The 21566-nt window shown below is 36.7% G+C and overlaps 2 protein-coding genes across 3 annotated transcripts in view; both read left to right on the forward strand.

Annotated features, from left to right (window-relative positions):
* pak4 (p21 protein (Cdc42/Rac)-activated kinase 4) overlaps positions 1-5939 on the forward strand; it is a 34389-nt gene extending 28450 nt beyond the window's left edge. Inside the window, 3 exon segments of the mRNA NM_001002222.3 lie at positions 1652-1777; positions 1861-1995; positions 2080-5939. Coding sequence (NP_001002222.3) covers positions 1652-1777; positions 1861-1995; positions 2080-2235 — 417 coding nt within the window. The 3' untranslated portion in view covers positions 2236-5939.
* Positions 5940-8905: 2966 nt separating this feature from the next.
* Positions 8906-19071, forward strand: zgc:152863. 2 transcript variants are annotated; one of them, NM_001080000.3, is given in 5 exon segments: positions 8906-9099; positions 12380-12486; positions 14101-14298; positions 14861-15002; positions 18061-19071. In NM_001080000.3, coding segments are annotated over 4 exon segments (759 nt in total). In that variant the 5' UTR covers positions 8906-9099; positions 12380-12392; the 3' UTR covers positions 18386-19071.
* Positions 19072-21566: the final 2495 nt, after the last annotated feature.

Raw genomic sequence — 21566 nt, forward strand, 5'->3', positions numbered from 1 at the left:
TGTGTGGTGGAGTTTGAAGGCACAGACACTGTTGACAATTCTGGAGGTAATTAATAATATAATAAGACTAATACTGAAACGGTTCAGGCGTTTTAGAATGACCAAAACAAGTTTCAGATGTTTTAGTGTGCTCAGCCTGCTGGTTTGTCCATTCACACATTTTTAACAACACATGATCTCTTATAACAAAATCACGTGGTCTAATGCACAATGGAATTTGTTCAGAAGTGTTACTATCATAGTTTATGGGCATCTTTTCTTATTGAATAAAAGGTTTATTCTACTCCGTTATGTGCATATGTTTTTTTTTATGTGCATTTTTAAAAGTTATATGCATCTAGGCTTTTCCGTCAATCGATTTATTAATTTATTTTTAATGTGCATACCAAAAATGCGAATAGGTGGATGAAAATATATATGTAGTCTCTATTACTGTTGGTTTTAAGTGTGGAAAAGCAGTTTATTGATGGCCCATGCAATGGCCTGTGTTTGTCCTCTTTTGTAAACAAAAATAGACACTAATGGTCCAGTGAAAATTAGAAATGCACCAAATTAAATTTGCAAAAAATATTAAAGACATAACATATGGTTTATGCTTGAAATATTTTGTTTACTTCAGCAATCAAATGAGTACTAATAGTATTTTGAAAAAAGTGGAACCGTATAAAAATGTGACGTGCACATTTAAAACTTGAATGAGGATGTAGACAATGCAACGTGGACAATTGTTTATGCACTGACTCTTGGATTTTAAAATTTTTCTCCAAAAATGAATTGAATTTTATTTAATTCACAGCTAGTATTTTAGGAGTGTGCATGCAAACAAACAAAACCCTTATTTTGTAAAATACTTAAATGCATCATTTTATGAATTTTATGATCAAATTATGTTTGTATCAATACATCTCAACTTTTGTATGTTCTATTTATATCTACTGTGCTCAGCAAATATGACACCCCATTTTGAAAATGAATATTTTATCCATTTCTCAGTGAATACGGGTAATATATTTTGGTGCATTTGAACAAAACAGTTTTATTATTAGATATATTTATTAAACAGATATTTTAGTCACAGAACATCTTTATAATTGCAAAGATAATATATTTAAAATCATACAAAATACTGCAAAAAAACTACAACATTCCAACATTTTTTTATGTGTGTATATATATATATATATATATATATATATTTATTTATTTATTTATTTATTTATTTATTTATTTCTCTTCATTTTAGCTACTTTTAAAAATGGTATTTAATATTTCCCCTAACATATAAATTTAGGCTACTAATTTTTGAACCATTATTGTAAGTTATTTTGTTAGAGAAGCTCCAGATTATACTGACTGACTAAACTAATGTATATGCACAAATATAATATTGTTAAGCTTCCTATAAAAAATACTAATTTGTATTTGCTGAGCACTGTAAATGCACTGTGGTGTCATAAATGACTTGTGGGTTGGTGTTGTCATGACACCAGCAAGTTTTGTTTAAATGCTAAAAAAAAAAAGAGGATTAATAACCAGAAGGCGCAAAATAAATCCAATCCAATGAAGAAGCCAAACTAAACGGAAGTATCCATTTAACTTGGGCAAGTAATTCAACTTCCACATTTTCAGTTTCATCTGTTCTCATTTGCAGGTGAAGCTGTCAGACTTTGGTTTTTGCGCCCAGGTCTCTAAAGAGGTGCAGCGCAGAAAGTCTCTGGTAGGAACGCCCTACTGGATGGCCCCTGAGCTCATCTCAAGACTCCCATATGGACCAGAGGCAAGTCACGTCCCCTTTTACCATTCTATTGCATTACCGCTGACAGCACTGTAGCTCACACACAAATAAAACCATTTCTGCAGGTGGACATTTGGTCATTTGGCATTATGGTCATCGAAATGGTGGATGGAGAGCCGCCGTACTTCAACGAGCCACCGCTCAAGGCTATGAAGATGATCCGAGACAATTTGCCACCCAAGCTCAAAAATCTCCACAAGGTAAACCAGATTATCTATAAGAGGGAAATAAACCTGAGCACAGTTGGAGCTTCTTTCTTATACAGAGTGCTTCGTTCTTCACAGGTATCGCCTCTTCTCAAGGGATTCTTGGACAGGATGCTGGTGCGAGATCCTGCCCAGAGAGCCACAGCTCAAGAGCTGCTAAAACATCCCTTCCTGACTAAAGCAGGCCCTCCCTCCTGCATTGTTCCTCTCATGAGACAAAACCGCATGAGATGAGAAGAGAAGTCAGGGTGGATCTGACAGGCCCTCCGCTGAGCTCAAAGACCCAGGCAAAAACATGGAGTCTGTACTGCACACTTTAAATGATTGTACAGGTCAAGAATTTAAGGAGAACAGGCCATTGATGCTACAATTTTTTTTCCCTAAACAAACATTTATACCACTGTTTTTATTACATTAGAGGATACAGCACATGACATAGACATGATTAGGTCCTTCACAGTGTTCTGCTGGAAGAGGTTTTCCTCTCTGGCAAATTTAAGGAACACACAAACCATGTGTTCTCGGTGGTTTTGCCAAGTCTGCTTTGGGGTAAACCGAATTAAGAAGGTTGAGACGTTATGAAAATGAACCACTTGGAGATCCTAATCTGCCCTTAGTGTAAAGCAACCTTTTGATGGATTTGTTCCAAACCTCGAGCTTTCTTTTCCCTGCACTTGACCTTTTGCACCGTGACCACACTACTCAATAATCAGTTATTAATAGGAAAGCAACTACTGAAGAAAACCTTTACGTTTTATTAAAAAGAATGCAAATCTCTAGGCTTCTGTTACGACACTAAGCAAAGATAAACACTGGAGGCATTTCGTTTTTTAATTTTGTTTTAATGAAAGTTGAGCTCTATATTGGTTTGTGTTTCGAGTGACAGTGATGCTCTTAAACACTGTTCTGAGCTGCACTCCAATATCAAACTTCCTCCTTTGACTCATTGTTCCACTTTTTTAATATAATTAAGGGGGGAAGGGTTGGATGTAGGTTTTTTTTTTTTCTCTCTCTCTCTTCCAGAACATTCACAACGGCACCACGCCATATTAGTTAAGTAGATGGAGTTGTTGTTTTCAATGTAGGGCAGTCATTTCACGGACGCCCAAATCCTCCAGCTAAGTAGCTTACATCTTTGAGGTATCGTGGCCTTTCTCTGAAGGATTCATTTTGTCGGAGAGACTATACGAATGTATAGTGTGCGTGAAGGATGCTCTACTTTGAGAGCTTGTTCAAAGGAAGTGGACACTATAGTGAATAATTCCACACTAAAGCATTTGTACTGAGATAATTGGTCATTTACACTATGGGTAGTGGAACAACCAAAGACTTGCTGACGATTTATAATAGCAGTTGCTCCAAACATATTCCAAGTACACTACGTCTCATTGTGTTAAAGAGATAGGTCACCCAAAAAATTAATCTTTCCTCATCATTTACTCAGATTCAAATGGTTCTAAACTTGGTGGTTTCTTTCTTCTGTTGAACACAAAACAAGACGTTTTGATGAATGTCGGAAAAAAGCAGCCATTGACATAGTAGAAACCAAAAATAGTAAGGAAGTCAATAGCTGCTGCTTTCCAACGTTTTGTCTTCGACAAAAGAAACTCAAACAAGTTCAGAACTGAGTAAATTTCCAAAACTTTACTAAACCGTATGATACAGATTGGCCGATACATAATGCACTCACAGATGCCAATCATCAACAACAAAAACACTTGGTTTTGTCAGATCAATGTGTAACCTCTGATTGACTTCAAATGGAGTTTGCCAAGTTGTGAAAATATCTTGTAATCTGGTGATTGGCTGTTTTGATTGAAGTCTGTCAATGCATCAGCCTTTTAACTTGTTTTTGGACCCAATTGACTTACAGTATGGCCAAAATAGTTAGTTATTTTGTTCACTACAAGAAAGTCAGTCATACAAGTTTTCATATTTGGGTGAACTGTCCCTTCAAGAGTCTCTCTTTATTTTGCTCAGCCACAATAATCCAGGATCAAAGTGGATCGAGAACGCTGACAAAATTGATAGGAATGCAGAAGGCAGATGAAATATTCCTATTCGATGGAGTGACTCCACACAAATACTAAACAAATCATTGAAAGTCAAACGAATGCATGTTTGGTCACATTTGCATTCAGTAATTTGAAGATGAATTGTAGCGATTTAATCCTAGACTAAAGTGGTAGCTTATGTATATATGAGTTTGTTGTTTTCTTTTGCTGAGGGCCTAAACTGTAACACTGCAACCATAACTCTAATTGTAGATGTGAAGAAGATTAATGACAGTTATTGACAGACATAATTAATATAAAAAAATACTACTAGGGTTGGTTTGTTTGTTTGTGTTTTTTTTTTTTTTTCCCACCAGTAAAAATTTTATGGCATGTCTTTACATACTGGACTGCGCTACTTCTTCAGGACGCAAACAGAATGACAATCAAGCATCGGAGTGGAAGTATGCGCACTAAATGCCTATTCAGACATGAATAAGCAATGAAACTGAGAGAATTTTGTAGCCTCACGTTTATCTGTGAAATATTGCTAGGATTGTAGATTAACATCTTCAGTGCACTGAAGCAAAATGAGGTCAACATTCCTATAAAAACAGGAAAAAAAAGCCTTATAAGGAAAGTTGACCCACAAATGTAAATGTGCTGTTAATTTACTCACCCTCAGGCCATCTGAGATTTCTTTAGTAGAACATTAAAGGTTTTAGCTGAAGCTGTGTTCCTTGGTGATTCATAAATTGGACGACTACCAACACTGAGTCAAGAAAAAAAAAGACAAAACAAACACCTGTGTCTGCTGATGGTACATTGAGTCCTTATGAAGCAAAACAATTAGCTTTGCGCACAGACTGATAATTTCGCTTCATAAGACATCAATGTCTCGTCTGTAGCCATGGGTATCTGTTTTGTTTTGCCTGCATAGTTTTTGACTCCGGAAATGCTGGTAGCTGTTGACTTGCATTTTATCAACGATGACCACAGTTTCTGCTGAAAACAAATATGTGCGCTACTGAAAAATGAAAGTTGACTACATCTTTGAGTTAATTAATAACTAAATTTTAATTTCTGGCTGAACTACCCTTATAATGCGTAAATATATGAACATTATGAGCAATAGACGTTTCACAGTACTTTTTTTATTAGGTTTATTGACTGTTTGAAAAGCAGATACCTCCTATGACCACAAGCCTTATTTGATTGGGTGTGTGAATGGATGATGCTTTACTGCAAGCAGAATGCATGAGTTTGTGACTCAGTGAATGTGTTTTGAATGGCTTCTAGAAAGGACTTCTCTATTTTCTGACTTACATTCCCATGGTCGGTGAAAGCACATTCTCGTGTGTGTGTGTGTGTGTGGTCAGGTAATGATCTGCTTTTTGTGTGTTACGTTTCCTGTTTCATGTTGTCATTTGGTGCTCAAAAGCAGTGCTGCGAATGCTCTGGAAGGGTACATTGTATTACGATACGGTTTCATCCGTTTTCTGTCACTGCATTAAAACTAATGAATGGCCCATATTCTGCTGTTGACTCATTTTAATAGGTTTCTAATTAACTTGCACTGCGTTTTTGAAATCTCTTTTACCGTAATTTCCTTTTTTTCGTCATGTAGATAGTTTCAAAGAAACATTGGTGGAGTCGAAGCGTGAACTTTATGTACTCATTGCAGGCATCCTGACATCATAATGATGTTGCCCCATCTTTCACAGACTCCTTTTGGACTGCGTTCAGATCAACTTTTATTTGAAAACTGCTACTGTGTTATGACATGTAAAATGGTTCATACTGCTTCTGCTGTTCTCTCTTTTTGTTTCTAAGTATGGTTTGTTTTGCTGAATAACCAACGTCAGAGTTCCCTCTATAATATGTGAATTTTTACTGGTGGTAAAATGGACTTTATTATTATTTTTCAAATATAGTTTGAAACATCTTCTGGCTCCTGCATTTCACTCAGATGTGGTAGTGTGATTTATTTTTTTCTTCGTAACCTTTGATTTCACTCTTGAAATGAGTCTTCAGGATGTCAATCATTTAGGTACTTAGGAGAAGTGATGTTTTTAAGTCTTACTGTGTGTGCTATTTATCTAGATCAGAGATGCCCAAACTTTTTCTTATGAAAGGCCAAAAACCAAACTTGATTGAGGGTGGTAAGCTGAAACTAGATAAACTAAACTGTATCACATTAAAGTGCCATCTAAAAAAAAAATCACACAAATAAATTGCAAAGATTTCATGCTACTGTTATTTCTTAAAGTAAATTACATTAGTGTCACCTTACAGAATTTAACTGTTAAGTTTTATGCATTCAGATTTTTATTTTAGGCATCATTATTACAACAAATTAACTTTATCTTTTGCACAGTAAGTATAGGAATTCAAACACTATTTATTCAATGTAGAAATGAATACACATTGTTGGCGCAATAGCCTAGTGGTTAGGGCACTGACATATGATGGAGTAGCACATCTCCAACTTCGCTTCCTGTCTCAATACTGTCCTATTTAAAAAAGTTAATAAATGAATACACTAAGTTTTATGTTAGTACAGGCACTTTTTTAATATTTAGAATTATTTACAAAATTATTATTATTATGAAGTACTTTACAGTTATTTACTGTGAATTTACATACAGTCAACTTTGGCCCTGGGGCCCTAGTCTGGGCATCTGTGATCTAGATGGTGTTAACTGGGAAAGTACTGTCAGTGAACATCAAAAACTTGGAAAAATGTGTTTAATAGAATAATATGAATTATAAATGCATATGCATAAATTATATTTTATTCGCATTTTCATTACATGTTATGTTTAATATAAATGTATTATATTACATTAATATTCATATGCATTAGTAGACTGGTTGCTAATAACATTTTTATGTATGCATTTGCAAATGAACACACACACATACATATACAGTATATAATAGGGCTGCATGATATTGGAAAGATGTGACATTGCGATATTTTATCATCTTGGAATTATAAGGTTCTATCTGCATTCTGATTGATTTTGAGATTTTGAGCTTCAAAGTATTTGCATTCCATAGCAAACAGTGTGCGTAACATTTGTTTTTTAAATAAAAAGTCTTAATGTAAACAACTTTTAAAAAAAGCATCCCATTATATAAATAAGTTATCATTTAATAAGAATATGTCAATAACTCCGTTTTGATAAAAAGGTCAGATTGAATCTTATAATTCTAAGGTGACGATTTAATTCTGCGATTATGTGTTCCGATATACTGTATCTATGTAGCTGATTGACTGGCACCATTTGGAAAGAATTTATAGTCACAATTTATTTTAAGGTTAATTTCTCACTATTAGCAATCCATTGACTGACTTTTGGGCGACGCAGTGGGTAGCACGTTGGCCTCACAGCAAGAAGGTCGCTGGTTCGATCCTCGGCTCAGTTGGCGTTTCTGTGTGGAGTTTGCATGTTCTCCCTGCGTTCGCGCGGGTTTCCTCCGGGTGCTCCGGTTTCCCCCACAGTCCAAAGACATGCGGTACAGGTGAATTGGGTAGTCTAAATTGTCCGTAGTGTATGATTGTGTGCGTGTATGTGTGGATGTTTCCCAGAGATGGGTTGCGGCTGGAAGGGCATCTGCTGCGTAAAAACTTGCTGGATAAGTTGGCGGTTCATTCTGCTGTGCGCCCCAGATTAATAAAGGGACTAAGCCGACAAGAAAATAAATGAATGACTGACTTTTGCTTCAATAACATCCAAATTTGGTCTTTATTTATAATTATTAAGGTAGTTTAGGTATTGAGTATGATGTAGAATGAGATCACGCAGAATAGACCATTTTAGGGATGTAAACAAACACAATGGTCCCAACATATTTTCTGTTTAACATTTTTAATTTCCATAGCTTCAGAGAACCCCAAAAGAGCCACATATTGATAAATAATATCATGATAGCTGTTTTAACATTAAGTTAAGATTGTATTGCCTCTTGTTACAGTTATTAAATAGTTTGATAACAAGAAGGAAATGTTCATAGGCCAATGGCATCACCACATTGAAATGGTCTAAACTAATTAGCAGCCAATATTTTAATAACACATGCTAATAAACATCTAGTTAATAGTGAGAATTGATCTTTAGAGTGTTATCAAATGTTTTCATTTTGATTAATTACCATAATTCTTTAGGCAAGTGAATCATGCATAAAATGTAAAAGAAGAAAAAAAAAGTTACACGCAGGTAAATATAATAATAAAGCAAAGGTAAAAGTAAATTAAGCAGTGCATGTTTGGTGGTTGTGTAAATGTAAAAAATACACCGCAAAGTCTTTATTTTATAGATAATTTAATTGGTAAAATTAAAGATTTAACTTTATTAGGTAAAATATGAATGTGATGTGACTATTGTGGATGCACACATTGCAAAATATCGACGTTGAAACGATATATCGTGCAGCTCTAGTATATATCCAGTTTATATTAGCCATATTGACAACACTAGCTATGTATTAATACATTTGTAAGCTAATATAATGCTTAACATTCATACATGTATTGACTACTTTAATCAGAACTGAAATGCAGTCTAGATAGGGAGTATCTCTGTTTTATTGAGATACCGATGTACATTTTGTAGTTTAGTCTCTCAAACTCACTCTTGTTTTCACTTTCCCCTGTCATGTTTCTGTTTTTCTGTCTCTTCCTCGGGTTTAAATGTAAATGAGGAAGCGGTGCGCTTTATGTGCGGTCTTAAAAATATTTGTATATGTTTTATAAAACCACAATACCATTTTTCCACGAATTGTCTTCCGTTTCCAGAACATGACGGCAGATTGAAGGCAGTCCTTTCTCTCCGCTGTGGGGCGGAGCTGACGTGAACGCGCATCCCGGCGACCTATCAGAGCTCGAGCAGCGGATGAAAACTCAGCTGTGCAGTGAGTCATCTGACAGCTGCTGCTCTCGAATAGATGCACTTGTTGAATCAGGTCCCATTGAGCAGAGGGGGACTCAGGTTGCTCGTATCATCTGAAAACATTTGACCGACATCTTCTAAATGAAGGCACACTAAAGAAGCGACCGGGCTACGACGATTTAGAACCTCCCAGCGAGACGCATTTTCAGGTAGGTCTCGTTTTGGTTGTGACTTTTGCATACAATGCGATGCTACAATAAGGCTTTTGTGCACCTGTCTGTCTTTTCACGATGAGCGTGTGAATGTGCCATTGAATTGTGTGCAGTGTTGTTGTAGTTCACAGAATCCGCAGTGTAGATTAATGGCTTCATTTGCAAAGCAGAGGAGTCAAAGATGATCAGTTTGTGTTTGACGCTCGTCAGCGATGCTTATCAATCATCATCCTCAAATTGAGCTGCCAGTTATTAATATAGCACAGCATTTTAATTCTGATTCTTTGCAGCAGTGTGTGTGTGTGTGTGTGTGATTATAATCGATCGTGTTTGTGGACCATTTTATTGTCGCTATGGTTTTTAATTTCTGATTTTAGGAACACGAGTATATAAATAATACTGTGACAATACATTCATGACATTTTACATGTGTTTATTTATATATTTATTATGTTTATTAAGTTCTATATGCAAACACGTTATATTATTGTGTATATGCATGCATATTTTGCCATGATTTCTTTGTTAATCTAAAAATTCTAATCTTTTCCTGTATGTAATTATATAATGTTTAAAATATCTAAAAATGATTCAGTGTCATTTTACTGCTTTTCATTTTTAGTTTTTTGAAGTTATTAATATTTATTTGTAATAATCAGCTACTGAATATACCTTTGTCCATTTAAAAAGCATACATTTTAATGCATAACATTTTAGATGTATGCATGTAGGGTATATATGCATAAACAATACTGCTATTATTATATCAATCAAATCTTTAATTGTTTTGGATTTAATTTATTTTGTTGCATTTTTTTTTCAGATTAAATTATTTTGTTAAAGATAATTATTATTTTAAGATGTTAATAATAATTAGTTTAAACATTTAGTAAGATTTAATTATGAAATTAATTATGAATCTATCTCTAGTCTGTTCTGCAGTCATGAAGCGACAGTAGAACATGATGCACATAATTTGCACTATGCTTTTGCATATAACCTAGAATTGCAGTATACATCTATATAACTGTGCAAAACCTGCTTACAGGTGACATTAAAGATTGTAGACTCGCATTAGAGTTACACCGATTAATCGTGTATTCAGAAAAAGTGGTGGCAGCAAGCCGCCCACGTTGTGGTGTATTTTGTGCCAGGCTTATGTGTGAAAATGTCATGCTGCCAAGAAGGGACAATCCCGCATGCTCCACAGATGACTACACTCTTTTGCAGATAGCAAAGCAAACGCTCAGTGTTTATGCTTCTTAACATGTTTTGTGTAAGCCCTGCACCCCTTTGTGGTAAAGCTGCTAGTCATTTTAAGACCACTATAGAGTATGCCGTCCTCACATTTAGTGTCATCTTGGCATGGGAAGTTGCACTTTTGATTGTGCAGTTTGTGTTATTGTAGGGTCAGGGTGGGGTGTTTGCCAGCTGTTTCACATGCAGCTGTAGATACACCCCTTCCCTTTCTGAGAAACCACACCAACAAGTGGTTATTGCTTTAAAACTAGTTGCAATTTATATTTTACTAAAATAGTTCACCATCAAACAATAAAGTAGGTCATGGCAGATTCGCTCATTCTCAGGTTTTGCCAATCTTGTATGTGTTTATTTCTTCAACATTGAAGAAGATATATTTTATGGATATCAGGGCTGTTCAGTGTTTATCCTCTGATAATATTGCAGTTTGTGTTTTAGAGTTGACACTGTTCAGTATGTCACTCGTTTTGGAATACCATTAAGTAAGTCAGAAGTCTATTAGTTAGGTTCAGCCAATAATTCAAGAAAGACAAAACAGAAGCATCTCAAATTATACAAAGTAAAAATGTACTGACTTAAAACAGACACAATGTTGTCAGTTTGTTTTTTTTCGTCAATGAAAATAGTCCAATCAAGCAGGAGCAGAACATTTGTGCATGATTCCTTAATGAATCTAGCAAGCAATAACATGTTTGGTTTCCATAATCTCCTCTTTTGGTGAGGTACATGGAAAGATCCGTCTAGTTTAGGAGAATGTGCTGGAACTTTCTCTTTCAAATACTTTATAAGTTGCTGCAAATAGGAAAAAAACACTCCCTGCATGTAATAGGAAGGTTCGTTTTAGGCGGGAAAAAACATACAGAGAGCTTTCCAAGAAAAATCAGATTGGATTCCAAAAAAAAAAAAAAAAACAAGTATAAATGAAAGGGGAACTACATGGGAATGTTAGGGAAATGTTCTGTGTTTGCAGGGAATCTGTTTTTAAATGAATGATTCCCTGATATATTCATAAAGCAAATCACTTGATCAACTAAATGAATCAACCATTTTGAATGAAACTTTTGAATGGATAATTCAATGAATCAGTCATAAAGACATGAACTTGCTGTCACCTATTGGTGCATTTATTCGCACCTGCTAACATTTGTCTCTGAAATGTGTTTGTTTGAATAACAGTTAAAAACCAGGGTATTAACTGTACTATGGACCAGGTTTCGAGCCGCCAGTATCAAAGCTGGCGACTGAGGGGTGTAACAGACTGTACTAAAAAGCTGAGGGTGAAATTACGAGAGTTTTCCAAATGCAATAGTAAAACAGGAGGGTGGTGAGAGATGGGTCTGAAATATGGGAGATTCCCAGGGAGTGTTGGCAGGTATGCTTATACTGACTTATTTATTTATCCATGACAGGCTTAACTCAGCCTAAAGAAATTGAAATCTAAAGTAAACCACTCTGAACCAAACATACTGATCCAAAGTATTGTATTCAACCAGAGGATGAGTGATATGGGAACCATATGGGAATGTTAGGGAAATGTTTTATGTTCATAGGGAATCCGTTTTTATTCTGTTTTAAATGCATTAAGTGAGCCTGTTCTTCAATGATCTATTCAAAAAGCAAGTCACTTACTTTGTTTCTAAATGAATCAACCATTTTGAGCGAAACATTTGAATGAGTCATTCAATGAATCAGTCATAAAGACGTGAACTTGCTGTCACCTATTGGTGCTTTTACTGACTTATTTATCCATGACAGGCTTAAACCAGGCTTAAAATATAGACATATATTATAAACCACCCTGAATTAAACATTCTGATCCAAAATATTGTATTCAACCAGAGTCATTCATGACTAAATTAAAATTTGAATCTGATTAATGCTCGGACGTAACATTTCAATCCATCAGGTGCAAGACTCAAACTTGTGCATCAATTCAGACGTGTTTGTAACCTTTCACCTTGTTCGCATGTCAACACTTTGTGAACACTGTATTGTATATGTGTGTTTGTGTGTGCAGGACAGGAGTTTTGATGTCTGCTCGGCGATCATCTCTCTGGTCATGTCTGCGTGCTGCTCTGAGCTGCGGGCTTGTCATGCTGACAGCACTGCCAGACTTAACCACAGGTATGAAGATTTCCTTTCAGCCCACCACATCTTCCTCTTCCAGATAACCAGTCATAAACTTCCTGTGAAAGCCGCTAGTAAAGATTGTCAAATAATCTTTTTTTGTTGCTTTGTGTGCACTGTAGCTATCACATCTGATGCCTATCTATTCATTTAGCTTTAAATAAAATGATAAAAATATGTCAAATTCAGAATTAAAATGACTTGAATGCACATCATTTGCTACAAACACATTTTCGAAAGTTTACCCTAAACTATTCGGAGACGGTATATAAAGTGTGGGGTGACAGTGGCTTGGTGGTTAGCACTGTCGCCTCACAATAAGTTCTCTCCGTGTTCATGTGGGTTTGGTCCGGGTGCTCTGGTTTCCCCCACAGTCCAAAAACAAGCGCTATAGGTGAATTGAATAAGTTAAATTGGCCATAGTGTATGAGTGCGTGTGTCAATCTGAGAGTGTATGGGTGTTTCCCAGTACTGGGTTGCAGCTGGAAGGGCATCCGCTGTGTAAAACATATGCTGGAGTAGTTGGTGGTTCATTCTGCTGTGGCGACCCCTGATAAATAAGGGTCAAAAACGAAGGAAAATTAATGAATTCACATTTTTTTTTACAACAAACCTGTTTTAAATAGTCAAAATAAATTTAGGTATTTTTGGAGTGTGTAAAAAGTGTCAGTAATGACATTTAACCATATCATTGTTATGTATTATAAATGTGTGTGTATAATATGATTAAATAAATTAGTATTATTATAACAGTTAACATAATTAATCAGAATAATATCATTATTATGATAATAATAATACTGCAGCTAGCTCTCGGCATCTCTCACATGGTCACCCACTGAAGCTAAGTAGGGCTGTGCCCGGATGGGAGACCACATGGGAAAGCTAGGTTGCTGCCGGAAGAGGTGTTAGTGAGGCCAGCAGGGGGCACTTAACCTGCGGTCTGTGTGGGTCCTAATGCCCCAGTATAGTGATGGGGACTCTATATTACTCCGTGAGCACCGTCTTTCTTTGGTCATTAAAAATCCCAGTTTGTTCTTTTGGGGGGGGTGGGGGGGGGGGGGGGGGGGGGGGGGGGGGAGTAGGAGTTTAACCCCGGCATCCTGGCCAAATTTTCCCACTGGCCATCAAGGCCTCCTAACCATCCCCTTATCATAGTTGGCTTCATTACTCTATCACCTCTCCACCAACCAGCTAGTGTGGGGTGTGCGGTCTGGCATAATATGACTGCCGTCATGCATTGTGGTGGATAAGGAGATTTCCCTCAAAAATATGTAGAGTGCTTTGAGTGTCCAGAAGAGTGGTATATAAATGTAAGGAATTATTATTATTAATATTAATATTATTATTATTATTATTATTATAGATTGTATTAGTATCATTACATATTATTGTATATTGTTGATCATCATACATAAGTTTGATGTATATTATTGTTCATTTACTAAATTTATTCAAAATTGCTTCTCCTTTGCTGTATATTCACCACCAAATGTCAAGTGGTGCAACCGGCATGCAAAAATCAGATGTAGTAATGTGACCAAAAAAAAGAATAAGGGCTTAAGTTTACCTATTCTAATTGTTCCTTCTTAATTTTTAATTGTTTTCTAGGCAAGAATTGCTCCCATCCAATCATGCATGAGCATGGAGGTTTTCGTTGTGAGCCGTCACCCTGTCGTGGTTTCCCTCAAAAGAGCTCCATTCGCTTCTTCTGCGAGCCTGGCTACACTTTACCCAAACGCTACCAATCGTCAAAATGTCACCATGGGGTGTGGACTCCAAAAGTGCCTGTCTGTATGCCACGACCAGGTAACAATACAGAGAAAATACATTTAATTTACATCTTAAACACTTTGCACAACTACCATTTACAAAAAAAAAAAAAAAAAAAGCTGACGCAAAATACTTGAAGCAACTCAAAATTTCCCTATGCATCAGGAGTTCTGCATTCTGAATGAAGTATGTGTTAAAATGGGCATTGCATAAGCAGAACCATTAATAAATGGCCTGAATAATCCCCTTCCACCCGGTAGTGACACAAACTCTTAAAGTAAAAGGGGAAAAAACCATGATGCTTTATTCTCTGCACACACTTCCTTCGTCTAGACTAAAACATGTCATGAAAGGAAACCCACAGCTTGTGCAGGAAGTCAGCAAATTCATCAAACTAACCAATCTCAGTGTTTTAGTGAAGCCTTTTGGAAAATGTTTGCATCACAGAATCAGATTTTAAAGGATGCATGCACCACTCGACCATTTATTCCACAAATCTTGATCGTCATCATCCGCTCTTTATTTTTGAACATCAGATTTGGGGTTTTTTGAAGGAAGTCTTTAAATGGTTTGTGTTTGTGTGTTTCTTTTTTAACAGACGGTCATGGTGAACAGCAAGAAAAAATCATCAGCTCTATTCCGAGTGTGGCTACGACTGCTATTGGAGTGTCCATCTTCCTTCTCACCACAACGGCCTGTTTAGTCATCAAATCCCGCCTGTTCTCCTGCCGATCGCATCGGTATGTCATTTCCCTAGATTTAGGATCATGTGACACTTTAATTAAACACATTTTAAAATGGATTCCATTGAATACATTTAAAATAAAATTTAAATGTATTTTAAAAAATGCAAATATGATTGATTGAGACCATAATTGTCCATTTTATTTAAATGACATTCATGCATAACCTAAAAGCTGAATAAATTATCTTTCGATTAACGTATACTTTGTTAGGATAGGACAATATTAGGCTTAGGAATAAAATATATAAAATCTGAGGGTTTAAATGATCAAGTGTTGATATTTACAGTAGAAACATTTACTAAATGTTTACTTAATATTCTAATGATTTCGGTATAACGAAAAACAATATTTTTGAGCCATACAATATTCATTCATTCATTTTCTTGTCGGCTTAGCCCCTTTATTAATCCGGGGTTGCCACAGCGAAATGAACCTCCAACTTATCCAGCAAGTTTTTACGCAGGGGATGCCCTTTCAGCCGCAACCCATCTCTGGGGAACATCCACACATACATTCACACACACACTCATACACTACGGACAATTTAGCCTACCCAATTCACCTGTACCGCATGTCTTTGGACTGTGGGGGAAACCGGAGCACCCGGAGAAAAAACCCACGCGAAGGCAGGGAGACTCCACACAGAAACGCCAACTGAGCCAAGGTTCGAACCAGCGACCTTCCTGCTTTGAGGCGACAGCACTACCTACTGCACCACTGCCTCGCCTCAGCCATACAGTATATTCTTGGCTATTATGCCAATGCAACATAAGTCACATTTTAAAAAAATCTGATTGAAACAGTAAAAAATGAAGCAGTTAATATTTATACAATTGGCAGGTTGTTAAAGGGGTGGTCCAGTACGATAACATATTTTAAACTTTAGTTGGTGTGTAATGTATCTGTGTGATCAAACAGCATCTCTGAATGTAAAAAGTTCAAAGTTCAATGCAAAGGGAGACCTTGATTTTTACAGAGTTAGCTTAGCAAAGCCTACAATGAATGAATTTTGGGGACTACAAAAAATACTTCTGGGTCTTGTGAGATCATAAAAGTACTTTTACCACACGCACACACTGCGCAGCTAAGGGCCGTGGCCAGAGGCGCTGTAACGTTACAGCAGAGAGAGCTAAAATGCATCCAAATGCTGCTGTTTCCACAGAGCTTCGTCTGTTTCTGTATTTGGGCTTCCAAAGGACACGAGACAAAGACAGAAGTGCTTACAGTTCAATATTAATTATATGTTCCAGAGAATTATAAAATGCATAGCAAGCATGATTTGACAAAACAGCTCCAGAATCTCTCCCAGTTCAGTGCTGGATTCGGCAAAAAGGCTCACATAGGTCACTACATCTTGTCCTTTAACGTTATTCTTCTGTCAGCAACGTCACTACAGAAAATAACTTAATCCAAGCATCAGAAAAAAGAAAAATAAACTTCGCTCTAGCGCACATGCGATTCTCGTATTACAGATAGTTCATAGTATACACATGCGCGCACACACATAAACACAAACACAATGGCAATCACACACTCTCTTAAAGGAGCCGCACCACATTTTCACTCGTTACAGACACTTGTCAGATGTTATTTTAGAAAGCAGGCATGATGTTGACTGTCTGTTTACACAAGACGCGTGTGCTTGTACGGGCGTAACGTGGAGCCGATCCGCGAATCCCAGCACATTATGACACAAGACCAGACCAGAGTCACTTGAGGGCGGGCCTTTCAGAGGAACTAGGAAATATGTCAGTCGTTTTCATGTTAGCTGAGTAGCTGTAAATAATCAAAATGAGATTTATGGAAAAATAACATGATTTCCTTCAAGTGAAACATGAGCACAGACTGCTTTGCATCTTATAAACACAACCAAGCCTTAAAATGACATTCTGTACCACCCCTTTAACATCACAGCTAGCAATCCAAATGACTCCTCTTCATGCTAACTATGATAGCATCTTCCTAAAAACTTGCTAGCTTGGAGCTTGCAACATGCTAATTGTGTTAGCACAATGTTAACAACATGCTAATCATGTAGCATCTTTTTAGCAACTGGTTAATTGTAGTGGTGGGCAAAACGAAGCTTCATGAAACACTGTCTGAAACTGTCGAAGCAAATGTTTCAACTTCGAAATGTTTCGAAATCCGTCTATACTGTGATGCCTAGTGATCATTTTTTTGTATTGCTCTAGAACAGCAAACCGTTAAGCAAATTAAGGTATTAAACCCTACATTGCAAAGCTTCTGAAATGACCTTTGCTTTGAAACGCATTAGTCACATGACCTGGGTGTTTGGAATCACCTTAGTCATGTGACCTGAGTGTTTCAATTTACGTTAGTCACATGACCTGAGTGTTTCAAGTCACCTTAGGCACGTGACCTGGTGTTTCAAAACCCTTTAATCATGTGACCTGAGTGTTTCAAATCACTTTAGCTACGTGACCCGAGTGTTTCAAGTCACGTTAGTCACGTGACCTGGTGTTTTAAAACCCTTTAATCACGTGAAATGGGTGTTTTGAATCACCTTAGCCACATGACCTGGTGTTTCAAGTCACCTTAGTCATATGACCTGAGTGTTTCGAATCACCTTAGTCATGTGACCTGGGTGTTTCGAAATGCTTTAATCTTGTGACCTGGTTTTTCTAAATACCTTAGTCACGTGACCTGGGTGTTTCGGATCATGCTTCGATACAGTTTCGAAAGCTTTATCATATCAACATTGTCGAAACGTCAGCCCTCCCAAGTTGAGTTATGTTAATCATAACATGTTTATCATGTCAACAACACAGTAAATTACTTAACACCATGTAAGTGATGTTGCGATACGAACAATAATGAACTACACGACAAAAATAGCCAATAGCCATATTGAGAAGCACATGTGTGAGGAGATATCCTCTACTTCAACAAGTACAAAGAACTTTTTGTCCCTCATAACTTCTGAAGAGAAAAAGCACAAACACTTGTCAAGGAAGAATCTTTCCAGTGTGCTTATTCTAATGTATGAAAATGAAGTAGACTTTGGTCTTACCTGATCTGTTTTTCTCCTCAGGCGTTCCTCGGATCAGCTGGATCTAGTGGTGGATGGTTTACCCGTATCTCTTCCCACATACGAAGAGGCTATCTATGGCAGTTGGGGCCAGCGAATCCCGCCATTTCGTGGTCCCACTCAGCTCCTATTAGCCCAGGACCCTTCAGAACACAGTCCACTAACATCACTGATTCGCTCTGATACAAATCGTTGCAACGACACCGCCAATCAGAACACAGAGACTCCACCTCCTTACGAAGAGGTCCAATCACGATCCAGAGACTCTGTGAATGACAGTGACGGACAGGCCATGCAAAGTGCACTTCCTGCTGATAAAAACAACTAATTATTGGACTTCAGCGAACTCACCCTTAGCCTTTTTGATTGTTTGTTTCCTTGCACAGGAGTCCAACTGCGACTTTTTTTTCCGTCTTTGATTATGGATCTCTTTTGGCTTACAATACCAGTGGAAAAACTGCCGCAAATGTTTTGTAATGACCCTAATGGTCAAATCTATTTTGTTTATAGGTGACGTGCTGCAATATTGATTATGTCGTTGTTTTCACGAACAAGGTGGAGACGTGGCTATACCATTTGTCCTCTGTGAGGGGAAATCTAGTGTTTATGAGCACTTTTATGAGTGATGAGTGACTTTTATTTAATAATTTCTGAGAGTTTTAGTGTGGAGCGAATATGATTTCATCGCCTGAAATGTAAAAATCAGTGTTTCTCAGAGCATTCGGGTTGATTGAATGTTACTGCTGAACTTTGAAGATTGTGCCTGTTGACTGATGGATTGTAGTATATGATTTTATTCTGTGTCTTTCTGCCTGAAATGATTTCTTAAATATTGTTTAATATATATATGATTTCAGAAAAGACTTGAAGTATGCTTGCTAAACAGACATTGAATGTGTTTTTGTGTAACATTTACAATATCTTGTATATAGTTCTGCACAAATAGTATGTTAAATAATGATACTTTTTAAAACTTTATGAACAATGTTTGCTATTAAAAATATTTTAAATCTTTCTGAGCTTAATGTGTGGTGTGTTTAACTCATGCTGTGAGGTTAACAGGTGGTTGATCCCTCGGAGGCTTATGTGTAATGGTGTGGTCAACAGCAGCGGATTAAAGAGCTTTAATAAAGAGTAAAGTTGTTTTCTAATGAGTCTGTGCAGACATGACCTATAAGAGGATATCGAGAGGACTTTGTTTTACAAAAGTAGAAAGTGAGAACAAACGCCTTCACGCTTACATTTGACCTACATAAACCTAAGCAGGAAGAAAAGAAAAAAAGCTTGCTAAAGGTCTTTTTTTTAATTTATTTATTTTTTTTAGGTCATATTCAAAATTGGTTTCCTGATTTTGCACTCGAGTATTTAAATAAGTTAAGAAAGTCACGTTACACTGCTGGTTCAGTTATACAGTCTGGGGCAGCGTGTTAAACCTAATTGTTTATTTATAGTATATCCTGCAAATTATTAGCGATTTTAGTAAGAGGAAATGAACACGTTTTAGCTTGAAGAGAGCTGGCAGAGAGTCCGGTCACCATCTTGAGGTCTTACCCAGAACTACACGCGGGTACTGGGATTATGGCAAGCCATTTTACATTACTAGGATAAATGCAGAGCTACATTTCTTCTCACAGTGATATATTTTAGTGACCTTAAATGTTAGTGACCCTTTTAAAATTTTATACGGTTCTTTTTACAGCATCAATCTTGTAATGTAAATAAAATATAATAAGTTAAATAGACTTTGGCATTTATTAACTAAACGGTAACGGTAACATCATACAGTTCACCAAAGTGCTTGACCCAGGTTACTGACTTATTAAAAGACCTTACGCCTACTTCTGCATATACCCTATTAGGCATACATTTCAACTAGGCCTAAAGTAAATTCTTGATATTTACAATGAACGGGCATACATCCCAGGGGAAGGGAGGAAACATGTCAAACCCCCATCGGAGAGCTGTCCCACCCATAAAAATGTATAAAAAATCACATTCTCTAGTCTCTATGAAAAACATATGTCTTCCTCACAGTGGTTTGACCCACTACCTGCTTCCCCAGTTCATCTCACCTACTCTACTTGCAGGTGTGTGGCTGCGGATAAATGTTAAACAGCAGTAAGGAGGGTATTTTACTCATTTTAAATAAAGTGATTCTCTTAAATATAGTTAATGCAGACTCGATTAGAAAAATGCTGATCATATGTAATTTTCCATGAATCTGCTATATTAGCGATTAAATATTACTTCTAGTTAACGTTAGCTTGTTTACAATAGCTTGTTGCATAGTACACTGCAACTAACACACCAAAACAGTTTCCCATGCATTGTTTTATTTGTGACGACTTGGCATAATGTTAAACTTAAACTTGCTATGGGCTATATATATATATATATATATATGCACAGTGTTTTTCAGCCAATGATGAATGTCCGGTGAAAACTTTATGTGACTATTTTTAATTTCATAAGGTACCTTTTACAGCATCGATGCTGTAATGCAATTCAAGTATAATCAGTTTAATAGACATAAGCATTAATTCGGCTGTTAAAGTGTTAAAAAAGATGAAAGACCGTTCAAATGCAGGCGCCAAAACTCCATTGACAATACTGGGGTAAAATGAATTTCCATATCTAAAAGATATGGCATGGAAAAATATCATTTAATGCAGTGCTTCTTGTTTGGTCTGATACCCACTTTATATCATATCTCAGCCTGGCAGTGAAGATTGCTGTTTTTTAAAGAAATCAATCTAAAATGCGGCAATTTTTTATAGGATGACAATCACCTAAAAGCCTTGGGGCTGGCAGACTGAAATTAAAAGTCTGTGTGCATACATGCCATTTTAGCATATTGTTTAACTGTGCATTTACTAAATAAGCACTGTGCTATGTCTGAACTGACCCCACTGTATTTTTTGTATAGTCAAATATTCTGTTCTTAAGTGTCTTTATTATCGTGGACACTTCTGGACAGATATATTTACATTTATATATTAAGTACAATTTGACTATTATTTCATTCATTCATCAATTTTCTTTTCGACTTAGTCCCTTTATTAATCCGGGGTTGCCACAGCAGTATGAACGCCAACTTATCCAGCACGTTTTTACGCAACGGATGCCGTTCCAGTCGCAACCCATCTCTGGGAAACATCCACACTTACTCACACTCATACAATACGGACAATTTAACCTACCCAAATCACCTGTACCGCATGTCTTTGGACTGTGGGGGAAACCGGAGCACCCGGAGGAAATCCACATGAATGCAGGGAGAATATGCCAACTCCACACAGAAACGCCAACTGACCCAGGAGAGACTTAAACCAGCGACATTTTTGCTGTGAGAAGACAGCACTACTGCGCTAGTCGCCGACTATTATTTCTGTCCTCTTCAAAAATTGCTCATGAAAAAATGTTATGTTTATTGTAAATGAAATTTACGCTCATGTAACAATGATGTCATCACTTGCAGGAATGTCTAGAATAGATTGTTGATTTCAACA

The sequence above is a fragment of the Danio rerio genome, chromosome 15 (assembly GCF_052040795.2).
Source record: "Danio rerio strain M-AB ecotype USA chromosome 15, GRCz13ab, whole genome shotgun sequence".
NCBI classification, from domain to species: Eukaryota; Metazoa; Chordata; class Actinopteri; order Cypriniformes; family Danionidae; genus Danio; species Danio rerio.

What these genes read in the sequence shown, in the direction of transcription:
- zgc:152863 (XM_087283140.1), top strand. Translation starts at nt 12,360, where the DNA reads ATGTGTGTTTGTGTGTGCAGGACAGGAGTTTTGATGTCTGCTCGGCGA. An exon ending in TGTCTGTATGCCACGACCAG is followed by an intron (nt 14,299 to 14,860) that starts GTAACAATACAG and finishes CTTTTTTAACAG; the next exon opens with ACGGTCATGGTGAACAGCAA. An exon ending in TTCTCCTGCCGATCGCATCG is followed by an intron (nt 15,003 to 18,060) that starts GTATGTCATTTC and finishes TTTTCTCCTCAG; the next exon opens with GCGTTCCTCGGATCAGCTGG.